Here is a 15,525-nt window from a genome sequence, read left to right as displayed (position 1 = left end):
TTTCGGGAGGGGGGCACAATTCCCTGTACCAACTCCGAGTTCTAAGCTCATTAACGGGACTCCCACCAGCCGTTTTCTATAGCAATTAGAAATGATTTTGCTATAATCGAATTATCAATAACCTTCGAATATCTTCAATTCTTCACCCCCGCATTTTCCCTTTCCTGTTCCCACTCTGGACAATCTATTCCGTTAGCTAATTTGTGCAACGGAAATCACACCTAAGAAATTCACACACACACACACACCAAAGAACACGTACTGTGACGACCTTCCCCACTATCCCCATGATTACGTGTTCGTGGCAAGGGGAAGGGGCGTCTGCGTGTCACCTTCAGACACATTGAAGCCCCACTCCCCCCATCCCAAGCTCCACCCCTTTTCGATTCGTGCAAATTGAAAATATGCCATATAATTATACATTTTTATGGAAATTTTTCAATTTATATGCCGTCAAATGGAAATGGCTGCGTGTATAGATTTCATGTTTTTTTTGCGCTTCCATTATCGACATATTATTTATCTGAAATGCATAGTAATTTTATTATATACTACTACTTGTACCGTTAATAACACTTCACAACTAATCATGACAGGTAGATGAATTAGTACTTAAAGGGTTTCAATTTCCAATGTCAATTTTCATATCCAGTGGGAGAAATTTGTGCAGACAAGCAGGCTTCATCGACTGAATTGGTTTCAATTGGATGGCTCAGCTATTTTACGAACACTTAATGTTCTCTCAACGTCAAAATAAACATTGAATTACCCTCGAATTTTAATCTCTCTTACATTTTCTTAGCACATTCTTTAGCATTTCACTTGATTTAAATTATCTAAAACCTTCAAACTTCTTTTTTAAGTAATCAAGTGCCACAATTTAACAAAAAATATAGGGCACTAAAATAAGTATAGGGCACTATAATAATTTAAAATAAAATAATACATATATTGTTATTTCTAATCTTGTTTAACGGAAATTTATTTTCAAACCAGCATAGTGGCGCCATTCGACCAACTTATGCACTAAATCTGTAATAGGAGTGAAATGTCAAAATACTGGGTCATTTAATTTTAACATTACTGGCCGCTGTTAATTAACAGGTTTATTTACAGACTATGTTAAATACAGCGGCTAAATTTGAAAATGAGAGGCAAGTAAAGTTTCCAGATCGCTATAAATTTGTTAATAAGAAATTAATAAACAATAAAACATAATACTAATCCTATTTGCAACTCTTTAAGCTTTTAGATGTAAAACCTCACTCCGAAATTTTGTTAAAATAATCGCTCATTTGTTATATTGTACATACGTTAAATATATATTAAAAAATAATGCAAATAAAAAGCATTGAATGTAAAATGTTCCCTAATTCGTTTGAAACATTACATTACATTTCAAAAACTTTAAGTATAATTGATAAAGATCAAATTACAAAAACGAATTAGCAAAAAGTGATACAAATTTTTTACTTAGAAACTTTTAAGTCAATAAAAAATCTATTTGTAACATAAAGTAAGACACAAGGTAGTCAAGTTTTTTACTAATTTTGTATTTTATTTTCCATTTTTATTAGTGTAAATGTGCGGGGAGGATAATTGAAGCGTTTACAAAAATGTCTTTAATGAAACCCCCCCATTTTTACTTTTCTCTTCTCTTCGTTTCTCACCGATTACACAATAGATATATATGTATATATATATATATATAAACACTTTAGATCTTGTTTATCAAAAAATGGTTAGATACAAAAGCAAACAATGAAATGCAAAAAATTCCTTATTCATACATTTTCAATGTACAAAATGAAGGCCAAAAAGGGAGTAAAAGTGAATAATAATAGGGATAAGGCGAGGTAAAGGTGAAGATGATTAAATGAAGTTAAAACACAAAATGAAAGATAAAAAATTAAAAACAAAAGTATGGGAATGAGTTGTTTAGTGGGAACAGATGAAAGTGGGAAGAAAAAAATATGTCCATTAGAATGATGCCACATAATTGCTAGCTATTCACTCCCTCTTCTTGTATGGGTGTGTTCAGTTCAAACGTTGAGTGACTGGCAGCTTCTTGCGACGCCGTCGCGATCGCAGATCCCAGTACTCATAATAACGTTCTTGTTTCAACCACTCTTGATATTTATACCACCATTCTTCCCATTTGATATAGTCCTAAAAGAGAAGAACAAGAAAATTACTTTTCAAAATGCTTGCGAGGGATTTTAAATTCATGGATCTCACCTTTAAATCCAGATCCCTTAGATAACCACGACTCTTGTAGTATTCATAACGAACGCGTACATCATCCCACGATAGCATACCCGACGGCGCTGTGGTTGCCAACTCTTCCGGGAAATGACCAGCCGGTGCTGGTGAATACGAATAACGACGCGGCGGCGATTCAAGACCCTCCTCGATCATCACTTTTAATGCCCCGCCGGCGGAATCTTTGGTGATGCGCATATTTTCCATATTACTGCGATCAGCCATTTTACTCCATTGGGCCATTTTGCCGAAACGTTCCGACAGTGTTAGACGCGTTGTTGCCGAAAATGTGGGCAATGAATTGGTTGCCACCTCACTATCGCTATCCGAGCCACCCGAATCATCTGAATCTGATGAGGAATTGGCCCCATTGCCGCCGGCATTTGTAGGCTTTTTGCGTTTCTCACCTTCAATTTTGATTCGCGGTCGCACCTAAGAAATAGAAATGGCTTAATAGAACTTTCCTTTGCTTCTTAGGGTTTTTTCCCGGACTCACCTCCTTTTCTTTTTTCTTTTTCTTGGCCTGTTGGGCAGCAGCTGCTGCTGCTGTTGTTGATGGTGGACCTGAACCACCCGTGGCCGGCTCTGGTGGCTCTGGGGACGATGCTTAAGACGCGGATCCTCTGGCGGCGGTGAATGACGTGACGAACGGCCAATTTTCATATTATGACCATCATTCTCATGACCCAAATGGCGCATTTTGGCCTCGCGATATTTATCAACTGTTGGCGGAGTTGTTGGACGTCCATGGACACGGCCATGGGATTCCGGGGGCGGCAATGGCGGTGCCCCAGAACGATAATGGCCACGCGGTTTCGGCGGCGGTGAACGCGGACCGCGGGAACTGTAACAAAAATATACATTTAGTGTTGAAGTCCCAATTAGATGATCTTAATATTTCCACTTACCGAGATCTATGATGATGACTGGGCGAGCACAGAGAACAGGAATCATCCGAACTGCTGCTCATCGAGCTATTTGAACGCGAACGCATAGAATGCTGTTAAAAGAAAAATGGGTTGTTAATAATCATAAACGATAATCTTCTGGGCTTAACTTACCCTTGGTGGTGGCGAGGGTGGACGCTTAGAACGCGGTAATATATGTGCACCCGGTGGCAAACCGCGCTTGTCCGACGGCGGCAATGGCGGCGGTGATCGACGACGACCCAAGGGTGAACGCGACGGATTTGTTGGCTTACGGGCACCGCCACGACTATTTGGCTCTGGCGGCGAACGTGGACGTCCACCGTGGACGCCACCATGGCCATGCCCATTGCCCGGACGACGCATCATCTCGTTGGGTGATCGTGGTGAACGCGGTCCACGTCCTCCATGCATCGGCATGGGCATTTGTGGCGAACGACGACGCGGTGGCGGTGACAATGGCGGCGATTTACGCAAACGGGAGCGACTACGCGAGTGGGGGAGCGTGAGCGTCCATAACGCGCCGATGAAACTGAACCCTGCGATGGTCCTCCAACGCCTCCCCTCCACCTCCCGGCGGTGGTGGATAACGACTGGCACTGCCATAACTTGGTGCTCCCGCATCGCGTCCATCGCGTTCCGATTCGCCAGAACTGCTTTCGCCTTGTATATACATTTTCTTGTAGCCAGTGTGACGCCAACGATTTGGATCCTTTTCCTCGGCTTCAATAAGTTTCTTGTCCCAATAATCATTGGTGGTATTGGCTCGTGCCTTCTTCATGACGTTATCGATTTCACGACGCTTACCAGCTGGTAAAGATGGATCTGCAAGAGAGATATAAATCGAGTAATTAACATATTGATCCTCAAAGTGCTTCTCTGAGCCTAAAACTTAAAATTTCCTATATTCAGATAGGATTTGATATAATGAATATTCCATTATAGTGGACGCAAGTGCTTCAACAAGATTTCTGATAGCATTCATAATGAAATTCTCAATGCAATTACTATTATAGTTCGTTAAATTTTGTCAAAATTCATTTTCTTTGGTTGAAATCTGTAAACGGACGATGAGAAATGTAAATAAAGTTCGTCTATGCTTCAGTAGCGCAACTTGGTTTGATTTCCAGAAGGAATTTCAACGAACGATTTAGTTTAAATTCGGTATAAACAATCTCCACATATAGAGTGATAAACTGACGTTGAATGTTTTTTTGGAAAGTGCATTCAAAAGTAGTAAAGTGGTATATTCTAATGTATTTCCACAAACGATTTGAATTTAATTGATGTAAACAATTCACAGATTCAGACGGATGAACAAGCATTTAAAGTTTTTCGAACATTTTTTTTAAAGTTGTTTAATTGAAACACATATGTGTATAGATATATCCGTTGCCCTATCGATAGTAACTCACACATTTAACCGTTATTCGTTTTAGTAATTTTTAAAAAAATATCACTTTTTGGAACTTGAATTGTTGTTTTACTTGCTTATCGTCTTATCCCTATGGGAGTGATCTTGCAAATGAGTGCGAAATGTTTGAGTCTAGTTTAGGTTAAGTTCATGAAAGTAAAGCCCTCCTCAGTTGCGTCTTTTATTATCATCGGCTCAAACGCTTCTGTCTTAATCTTCTAGGTATTCAGGTAGCAAATTCTTCTTGATTGTTTTTGGGTTTTTCCTTTTGTCGTCCATGTTTCAGATAATATATATCTACCTGTTATGCGTGCAGCTGTGGGCTGCCTATCCATATGCAGCTTACGTGAAGCCATCGCTCGATGCGATGCCGATTTATATTATAGCACGCGTGATTTCGAGGAATATCGCGCGCACGATTTATAAACAATTTTGGATCTCTCTATATATTTTGTATAGATAAAGATATCTACTTTGATTTAACACGACTCAGCACTTTAACCATTTCAAATGCAAATCATTGCAATTTTCATCTTTTTTTATTTTTATTTATTTCTCTTTTTTCTTTTCTTTTTGCATTCAAAAAAACACAAACAAAAATAGCTGCAAATATATTTTACAATTATAAAACATGTGAGAGAGAAAAAGAGAGAGAGACATAGGCATTAGAAATGGCGTACAAAAACAACAATTAACAGCAATTAACAACAACAACAAGAGCAATAACAATGAGGTGGTACGAGAGAAGGGTCAGAGAGCGAGAGCAATAGAGAGAACATAGAAGAGTTATTATTGTGGCAAACGCAAACGCGAGGGCAGGTCAAAACGTATCGTAAAAGGGGATCAAACGAAAGCGGCAGCTGTCATATGTCATCGTCGAAGAGCGCGAGCAAGACAGAGATATTCCGTACGCGAACCGACCCGGCTGCGGCTGCCCAATGCTATTTTCAATACGTTCTCCGAGGGGGACGCGGTGGGGCGAGACAGAGAAAGAGGGTATAACAGGCCACGGGTCATGGAGCAAGGGGCTTGTGGTGGCGCGGCAGTTCGAGGAGAGCGTTGACTGTTTTTGTATATAATGTTTTTTATCTCAGTTCATTTCGGAATCGCGACGCGTCTTTGAGACGATTTTTTTTTTACAAGGAAAACCAATTTTCAACATTTTCATTTCCTACACTTCCATTTTCATTATATTTTCTTCGCTTTTGCTTCTAACTTACACACACACACACTCACATACACACACACAACGCAGCACACAGACGCACGACGTCCCGTATTTGCTTTGTCAGCAGAGTAAGAGCGAGAGAGAAGGAGAGATACATAGACAGGCATTGAGACACCCGAGACCGACGTAAATTGTTTAATTTTTCATCCAAACAATTTTCGAAAACGCTTTGCGATAGTGCAACGATAAATTAAACGATAGTAACAATCACTAAACTAATTTGCTTACATTTTTTCACGTTTTGCTTGCACGCTTGTGTAATTTTGGTTATGATTTAACAAAATTTAAGACGCGTTGCGTTTCAATTTCAGTCTATATACACACAAGTGTTGAAAATCCGTCGATGTTGTTGCCAACAGTGTTGATCAATGAAAAACTGTGAGTGTAGTTAGATTTGGGATTTAAAAAAAAAAACGTTAACCAACACCGCCAGCCAGCTGGGCGCTAATTTCAATTTAAGTACCTGTTTTATGTATATTCAAACTTGTTTTATAATTAATTCATCGTACTTATGGATTATGAACTTGTATCAGTTACATTTTAACAATATAGAATTTTGAAAGTTAGCATCATTTTCATTTTGAATTTTTAAATTGGTGCTTTCTGGCCATTTGCCTTGGCTGCAGTTACTCTCATTCAAAATAATTACAAAATTTCTACAATTAACAAAATTTTGCCAAAAAAAGAAAAAACTTAAAAAGGAAATCAAAAGAAAAAAAAAAAATTAAATACTAAAGGGAAAAACGATCACAAAACGTTGAAATACGAATGAGATTGGAGAGGCAGATGCGTACTGCGCTCTACTTATTATCCGGGCAGGCCATTTGGTAGAGGAACTGGATTAGAGTACGCGTTGGACGTCCAGTCATGCGATCCTTGAGCAAATATGGCAAAGGATTATAACGCGTCAGCATGCCCACATTACGGATATCAATGTGAGCCCAATCCACACAGGGCACCAGCTCATGCAGCACAGCGGCAGCAATGCAACTTGATGCCGGACCACGACCACGATTAGAAATATCGTAAGTTATATTGGGAGTGATCAATTGCCTAAAGTATTGCCACAATGGCAGACGCCACACACGATCTCCTGTGAGTCCACCAGCCTTTTCGAATTGCTTATAACGAAATTGGAATTACTAAATATGCCAGCCGCAGATCCACCCAAAGCAGCGCAGACACCATAGCCCACGGTGGCCAAATCGACCACAAGCCGTGGCTTGAACTCCGTCTGGGCATAGAGTAAAGGATCTGCCATGACGACAACTCCAGCCTTGCTGGCATCTTTAATGCCCAGAGTTTTGCCATTGAGCAGGGTGACCACATCACCGGGTTTGACGGCCATGCCGGATGCATGTTCTCACACAGCGGCAGCACAGCGGATATATTCACAGGCAGCGATAGAGCAGCTGCAGCACGAATGGCAGCCACACAAACAGCTGCTCCGGCCATGCAACCACGATACATACTCAGGCAATCCTTGGGACGTAGGCACAGACCTCCACTGTTATAGGTCAGACCTTTGCCCACCAGCAAAATGGGCTTATCCTCTGGGGCAGTGCCGCAGTAGTTGATCTCCAGAATAACGGGCGGCTCACAACTGCCCTTGGCCACCATCAAGAAGGAATTCAAATGATTTGCCTCATCCAGTCCATGGAACGTATCTCCACGGATACACCACATGGACACAAAGCATCCACCGTCGATTGAGCGAATATAGTAGGAGTCATTTGATTTGCCGGTGCATCACTCAAACGACGAGCTAAATTTTGGGACTCCGCCTTGAAAAGACCCCTGGTCCAGGCATCAACATCGGGTGAGTCATACAAATCCAATTTGGGGATAAGTGTACGATCCTGTTTACGTTTATTACTATTATAACGCCAAATGGCAAGGCACTTCCCTCGGCTGCCTGTTCCGGATACTCCATGGAGTCCACTAGGATATCGGTGCATCCTTGCATTTGTAGGGCTCTGGCTCCAACGCCAGCTGCCACACGAGCATTCTCCATGCCCTCATCGATCATTTCGAGATCATTGAAGCCGGCACCCTCTTGCCCCAAGCCAACCACAGCCACTGCCCGGAACTCAGCGTCGACATTCATGAATACTCGTCCTTGCCCAGTTCACCCTTCATGGTCGTTTCGCGTACCAATTCCGAGATTTTGCCCTGCGAACGATCATCAAATTTCTCACCGCTCGACGTCAATTTGGCATCCTTTTCGCCTTCCTTCTTATAGACGCCCACAACGACGCCTTTGATCACGGATTGACTTTCGCCAACGACCAAATCCGAAGCATATAGACGGCGTTGCAGCTGCTTCTCCTCCACGCCCAACAATCTCATCCGCGAACTGGAACTCGAACGGGAATTTGGATTCGAGTTGGTCAGACGTTTATAGAGATTATGTTCCTGTTGAACACATTCAACATGCGACTCGATGCCATCTTCCTGCTGCTGCTGCTTCGCCTAGTTCAAGAATAGAGTTTGGTTTAATTGCATTAGCTTAAAAGCAAACTTTCTAAATAATTTATTGTAATTTTTCACGTTGTTCCGAATAGAGATTTGTGTGAGAGAAATTCTTTATAATATAGCCAGTGTTTAAGGTTTTTTTTTGTTTGTTCTTGCTAAAGGCTAAAAAGACTGATTTTAAAAAATATTGTGACAAAATCAAGTTAAACAATTCCCAGAGAGCCAACTAGATGAATGAGTAGGGACAAAATATAGAAAACTAAATTCAGTTTGCTTCAAATGACATTAAAGTAACGGCCTCCTAATGGAGAGAGAATGCCTCTGAGAATTTGGATGATTTTTTACAACTTCCAACCCTACAATGATTTAATTCCAAAATCGAGTATAGCTAAAATAAATATGCATAGATATAAAATGGTTTTCGGTAATGAATACTTTCCCCTCCAAGAGTTAATTATCAGATCAATTCCTATTTCGAATCGTTTTGTAAAATCTACGGCTTTTATTTCAAATCTCTTTAAAATTAGAAAATAAAATTTCAATATTTAAGCCGCATTGACTACCAAATTTAAAACGAATTAGGCGGATAAATTAGTTAGGAAACATACGCGTAACGAAATTTCAATATCGAGTTGGACAAATTTATTTGGAAACAAAGACAAGAGTAAAAATAATCTGTGTCTAATTTATTTAATGATCACGATATTATGCGAAAATTTACAAAAAATGCAGTCCGCGAGATTTTAATGCAGATTGAAAAACATTATTCTGACTTGCATAAAATAAAGACATTTTATTTAAGAATTGAGAACATTGATTCAGCTGCCGTTTGTTAATATTAAGAAAGATGTTTAAATCAAATAGTAATTACTATATTTAATGATCGTGAACTTTTATTACTTCTTTAACTAATGATAGACTATGGTAAACCCATCCTTTTTGTTTATTAGTTATACTCAGAAGCTTTCTTTGAATCCTTTTGGAAGTCTTTGAATCCTCGTTTTCCATCTCAAAATCTCAATTTCCTTAGTTATAAATAACATTTTCTACTCAATATCAAATCTCTAGTTTTTTTGCTCTGATTTAGTTAACATCAAAGGAAGGTTTTCCTTCTTTGTCGTATGTATATTTTACACATTTCAAACTTCTTTTTTCGCTTAATCTAAACATTTGTTACAATTGGACATTTTTAGATTATTCCTCATCAGAATCGCCCTGTTGATTGGTGGGCTCAGAGCCAAATACCTTGGCTGGTATGGCCTTTTGTTCGAAACGTAATTTTCATGACCAAACCTTCGTCATCGACTTTGTAGAAGCTTCATTGGATTCCTGATTTGCCCATAGTGTTCTCCTCTTCATCCTCATCATCTTCCTCGTCACTGTCACCCAAATCGATTTCATCTGGATTAACCACCGTATTCTCCTTGTCTTTTTGCCACCCTGAGTCTCGCCACGCACAAACATAATGTTCGATGGAGCAGTTGTGGGTTTCGTTTTATTGGCCGCTGCCTCGGCAGCAGCTTTGGCGGCTGCTTTCTCTTCCAGCTGCCGCATGGCATCGGTCCGGCGCCTGTATCAGCGGCAGAGCCATGTTATTGTCTGCAGAAATTGGGCAGCCATCAATTGACTGGATTGTAAGTGGCCTGGACAGAGCGTTTAATGCCGCATTTCTCTCATAGTATCCTCATTGCCATACGCACTTCAATCCTTCCAAGTTTGCCAAAAGCCGCCAGTAATCGAGATCACAAACCTGTCAAAAGGAAAAGAAGGAATTAATTATAGACATCTAAAAGTCTCTCTCAAGCCACTTACCTGCGAGCAATGTGCATAGATGGCTCTGGCTCGATCGACTTCACCCCAATTTGGTTTCCAATTCAGCAATTTCACGCACATATACGCATATTCTTTCCGGCAAGCTTCAATACCTTCTCATAGATCTCTCTAGTCCTAGGCAGACCATAGATTTCAGCTGCCTCTTACGAATATATTGTACATGTCATACATTTCTTCTCTTTAACAGCTGAAGTTGCCCTATCGTAGACGGCCATGGCATGCCTGGCCAGACCATGTTCCTCCTCCAGTTTGGCATAGAGTAAGTAAAAGTATTTGGCATGCTCTGCCGGGCAATCGCTTAGACATTGCTCGAAAAGATCACGAGCTCGCTCCAATTTTGTGCCACCATAGCGTGCCAGAAACTTGGTTAAATACGAATTCCATATATCATATACATTTGGCCATTTGAAGAGAGCAATTCCCTTCTCATACGCTCTGTAGGCATCCTCATAGTAGTTGTGCTCCTCCAGGAATAAGCCATAATTAATGATAATCTGTGGTGTGCATATTTTCAAATCTATTATACGCTCATAGACCGCCTTGCAGGTCTTAAAGGTACCAAAAGATTCCTCCAGGTCGGCATACATGGACCAGACTTTCAATGACTTGAACAGACGCATTTGGACAGTCTCCGTTTTCATCATGATAGGAGATTTTACGTTTGGCATTACAGTTGCCTTTTGCATTAATTTGAGGGCAGCTTCAAATTGCTGTTGACGCAATTCCATTTCGGCCCATTCACACCACACGGAGGCCAGATCTTCAACCTTAATATAAGCCACTTCGGTGCCACGTTCAAAGACCACACGGGCATCTTCTATTTGACCATTTGTCTCATAGAATTTGGCAAATTCCACCCACAGAGTATGTAATTTACCCACTGCCAATTTAGGTTGCACTGTCTGCACAGCTTCCGTAAAGGTATTGATTATGTCCGTGGGTTTATCCTCATACATTTTACACGTTTATGCCATTCATGGACATGTGAGGATTCTGGCGTAGTAGAACACTATTTAGCAATAGCAGACGACGCTCCATTAGATACTCAAAGCGTGATAGACGCAATTCCACCTCAATATCATCCTCTTCGGTGGCATCTTCACCAGCAGCGGCCACTTGTTCCATGCGTTTGTTAAGCGACAATTCTCAAATTGGGCATATTCATCAAAGACCTGAGTAAAATCTCTTACTGTGGTCACAGTTTGTATGGCTCTTCGTATATATCCCTTGCCCGATCGAATAGACCAGAACGCACATAAATAATCGGCTAGAGAATTCCACAAATGACCCAATGTGATCGGTATATCTACGTAGACCACCTCGAATTATAGCATCCACATTTAGGGAATGAACTTTGTGGGGATTCTTTGATATTAAATCGCATAGCTCGTTCCACAATTGATGCTGGGATTTGCCATGTTTCGAACCAAAATGTTCATTATCCACTATGGAGGCCAATTGCTGAGCAGCTTCATCCAATTTGCCCACACTTTGTAGATACTCTACATATTCCTCGGCATCTTCCGGAAAAAGTTTTAGATATCTGCGATATACACGCAATGCCGTCTCGGGAATATGAAACTTTGTACAAATTTCAAAACAAAGGCCAAATCCTTCCATGCTGGGTAATAGGCAACGCTCTTAATGCTCTATCGAAGACGTGGCGCGTTCGGGTAATTTTACTCTGCGGATGTCATAAAGACACCATAATCCATCCAAATGCGTGGCATTTTATGCATAAATACCAGAGCCCGTTAAAAGTATTGTTCACCTCCTCCCACATGGGATCGGTGGGTATGCGGCCACGCACCTGCTTCCTGCGGGTCCGTAGATAATTGTACCATATTTTATAACTGCCCGGTAGCTCCTTTAAATGCACGCTCGTATACCAGATTAACACCATTATTCGGAGCCTTTGCCTTGTGATCGATGTAGCGCAGCCAGTGCTTTACCGAATAGGCATTCCGTAGGATTTCCTCCTCATACGGCACATCCTCTTCTTCCTAAAAAAGAGAACAATTTCAATTTAGAATACATGGTGGGTCATCACGGGGTCATTACTCACAAAGTTAAGTTCCACGTCCAACGTTTGTTTTGCTGTTTTTGCCAGCATTTTAATGCAAAATTGTTGGAAAAAAATGCCGGAAAAACGTTTCGCGTCTTCCAAACAGCTGTTGTTAGTGTGACCAGCTAGAACATAGCTAGAAATCAACATTAAAAAAGCTAAATATTTTAGCGGGAAAAAGTATTTCAAGGTAATCGTTTATCGATATATATCGACATCGAATTATGTAGGCTGACATCGATTTATCGATTAGTGTTGTTTTTGTTTTCTTACTGAGCGGTACTGTAAAGATTTTCTTCGTGAAATAATTTAAACTAAAAAAGGGAATATTATTACGAAAAAAATATATATATTGCCAAATAGTTGTCAAGCACTTTTTTTTGCATAATCAAGTAAAGTTGATGTCTTTGCTTTTGTCAAAGAGCGGAAACAGAGAGAGAGAAGAAGTAAACAGCAGAGCAAGAGGAGTGATAGAAGGAGGCGGAGAGCAGGCCAGTTGGCAGCAACAATAATCTAAAAAAAGAAGGAAAAAACCACCAAAATCAAAGTTTGAAAAAATTAAAATTCTAAAATAGCTGAAAATGACGCGGTTGAAACATTTTTAAAATAAAATAGCCAAGTAAAAAACGAAAAAAAAACCGCAAATAATTTTGGTAAGAGAAATTAATCAGTCTCACGGATCTTCTTTCCTATGTGTTTGTGTGTAAGTGAGTGTGTGCGTTTGTATGTGCGTGTTTGTGTATGCGTGGGTGTGTGTCATAATACAAAAATATTTTCGCACTTGTTTCCCCCGTGCATTGATTTTTTTCTTGTGTTTGCCTTCTCACGTGCGGCATTCCAATTGGTCCACAAAATATCCAATTAGCTTTGTTGTTGTTGTTCCTTTGCTTTCCACCTCTAAGATTAAATCAGCTGTTTCTTTGAGTTTTTGGACAAAATTTTCCATTCACTATTGATAATGGTCAAAAAGCGGAAATTTTCGGCTTAGAAGAGCAAAGTAATAAACAACTTGAAGAAAGAGAGTGATAGAGAGAAAGAAAAATTGGTGGAAGTGTGGTGGGTGTAAAAGAGGGGCCTGCCGGTACCTGACATACTAAGCCCCAAAATAAGGAACTTGCCAGGCCGTTGCAGCTTTTTCTGAGCTGCTCGTTGGCCATCATCATTATCGCATTTACCTTCAAGCTTTCTGCAGCAGTCAAGTGAAAGCTTCTTTTTGCAGGGATTTATTCATTAAAATACCCATCAAGGCAGGGTACATTGATTTTTGACCCAAAAAAATGTTGCAAAACATAAAAGGAATAACAATATTCGTCGATTTCTTAACGGGAGCATTGATACCTTAATCGAAGCTAACAATTTGCTGACATATCTTAGGAAAAGTCCCTGTTTATAAAATATCGAATTACTTTGGTTTATTTCCTCTTTTTAAGATATTGAATTCAAACTATATAATACCCGGATATGGCAGTTGGCTTGAATTACTGGAATTTCCCGCAAGTGTGTTCTCCAGAACTCACTCAATGGAGAAACTCTAAGCCATTGTTTGTTAAACGAAACTCCAAAATTTCTAGATACATATTTGAGATATTGGAAAGCCAACCCTCTTCAGCGAGAAAACTCTTAATATATTCATTAAAATTTTACTTATTTTATAGCCCTCAGTTATTGAGAGGTCAGGTACTTCCTAATTTCCTAGTTAACTTAGGATTGTTTGTTCGAAAAAAAATTAAAATTAGGTTAGGATAATTCGAAACCGTCGATTCAAATGTTTTAGATCCTGAAATCCTAAAAATGTGTTAAGATTTGCAAAATAACCAATTAATTGTGGCCATTAAAATGTCATTTCAATTTAACCTCAAAGAAAAGCACAAAATTAATGATCGTCTCTAGAAGAAGAGAGGAATCTCACAAGAAAGATCGTTAAAGAAGAAGAAGAAGCAGAGTAGAGATCGTCAGTAGCAGGACGAGAGAGCAGCAAAATCGCGAGAGAGTGGCAAATGAGTGGGAGAGCAGCTTCTGCACTTTCACTCTCTCACCACCTGCTTCGCGCATATAAAAGAAGCTCCATTTGCAGATCGCAAGGCAATTGCTGCGCGGGCGTTCTAGAGATCGGTCGTGCGGCTTGTTTTTATCCAGTAAACTTTAGTGTGAGATCAAAATAAATACAAATTTAAATTAAAATTTATTTTTCTATATTTTCCAATAAAAATGTGACTTTAGTTTATAAATTCGTGTTAAAAAATTGAATCAAAAAATAATAATAAAGGAAACCATATTATTGACTTTTGTGAAGTGCTTTTTAACCAATTTTTATTAAACAAATTTCTCAAATTAGTCAAATCTAGGAGTAGTTAAACTTAAGCTGAAATATAAATATTGAATTAAATTTTAATTATTAAAAAATCCGAATTCCTTCGTCAGAAATTAGTTTTAAATCTTTAGCTCATTTAAAAATATTAATAAAATAAATAAGTTGATTTTTTTTTAACTTTAGATTGATTCTATATTTTTTTTATTTAAATTTGTATTCACTTTCCAACTTTTATATATATTAAAAAATAAATTTACTTTAAGTTCTCAGAAACGTCAAACAAATTTTAGTTCAGTCTTAACAGTTTTATTTTTCAAAATTGAAATTTCTGCAGTTTAGTGTAATAATTTCTCAATCAATCTCGCACAGTAGAAAGTGCTTGGAAATCGGGGACTACCCTTACTCCCACCAAGTGTGTCTGTGTATGTGTGTGTGTGGTGTTAAAAAGCTTTTCACAGAACTTTTCTTTATTGATTCTCCTCTTCTTCTATTTGCAGCGTTAACCAAAAGGAGCAGCAGCAGAGCAGAGCGAAAACCTAAAAATATAATTTTTCCTTTTATAGATAAAAAAAAATATTGTAAATTTTATTCAACATGTCGCGTTCAAGTATTTTGTTTAATAATTCCTCAGTGAATTTAGAGACTAAAAAGTTTAATTAACCCAAAAAGAACAAAAGCCGCTAAAAAATAATTTATAAAAAGTGTTAAGTAAAGTCTATCAAAAGACAATAATAAGTCGTTAAAACATCGCGTGTTTTGTAATTTTTCTTATTGTGTGGGGTTAATTAAAAAAATTAAAATAAAATAAAAGTGCAATCAGATAGAAAAATTAAACGGAAAAGTGCAATAAAAACAAGGAAGACACATACATTCCAGAGAGAGAGAGAGAGAGAGAGAGAGTAACCCCCTCAATCTCTTTTACGAATATATATTTATATATATCACAGTTTTCGACCATTCCATTCAGTTTTAATTCGAATTTATTTTTGACGGCTAAGTGCCTAATGGCAA

General features: G+C 39.0%; 2 protein-coding genes and 1 pseudogene across 2 annotated transcripts; all 3 read right to left on the bottom strand.

Annotated features, from left to right (window-relative positions):
• Positions 1–1,532: 1,532 nt before the first annotated feature.
• On the bottom strand, positions 1,533–5,044 carry LOC6640832 (serine/arginine repetitive matrix protein 1). The gene is given in 9 exon segments (XM_047013391.1): positions 1,533–2,169; positions 2,239–2,694; positions 2,759–2,862; positions 2,865–3,106; positions 3,171–3,262; positions 3,324–3,691; positions 3,694–3,720; positions 3,759–4,013; positions 4,904–5,044. Coding segments are annotated over 9 exon segments (1,731 nt in total). The 5' UTR covers positions 4,959–5,044; the 3' UTR covers positions 1,533–2,037.
• A 1,379-nt stretch (positions 5,045–6,423) lies between these two features.
• Positions 6,424–8,454, bottom strand: LOC6640831 (cytosol aminopeptidase). Its single transcript, XM_002063971.4, is given in 6 exon segments — positions 6,424–6,959; positions 6,962–7,186; positions 7,189–7,479; positions 7,482–7,727; positions 7,730–7,951; positions 7,954–8,454. Coding segments are annotated over 6 exon segments (1,539 nt in total). The 5' UTR covers positions 8,180–8,454; the 3' UTR covers positions 6,424–6,630.
• A 933-nt stretch (positions 8,455–9,387) lies between these two features.
• LOC124461991 lies at positions 9,388–12,296 on the bottom strand (annotated as a pseudogene).
• Between the last annotated feature and the right edge of the window lie 3,229 nt (positions 12,297–15,525).

The sequence above is a fragment of the Drosophila willistoni genome, unplaced genomic scaffold (assembly GCF_018902025.1).
Source record: "Drosophila willistoni isolate 14030-0811.24 unplaced genomic scaffold, UCI_dwil_1.1 Seg8.1, whole genome shotgun sequence".
Classification (NCBI taxonomy): domain Eukaryota; kingdom Metazoa; phylum Arthropoda; class Insecta; order Diptera; family Drosophilidae; genus Drosophila; species Drosophila willistoni.
The sequence above is the reverse complement of the archived record's forward strand: the minus strand, read 5'-3'. Positions and strand labels throughout refer to the sequence as shown.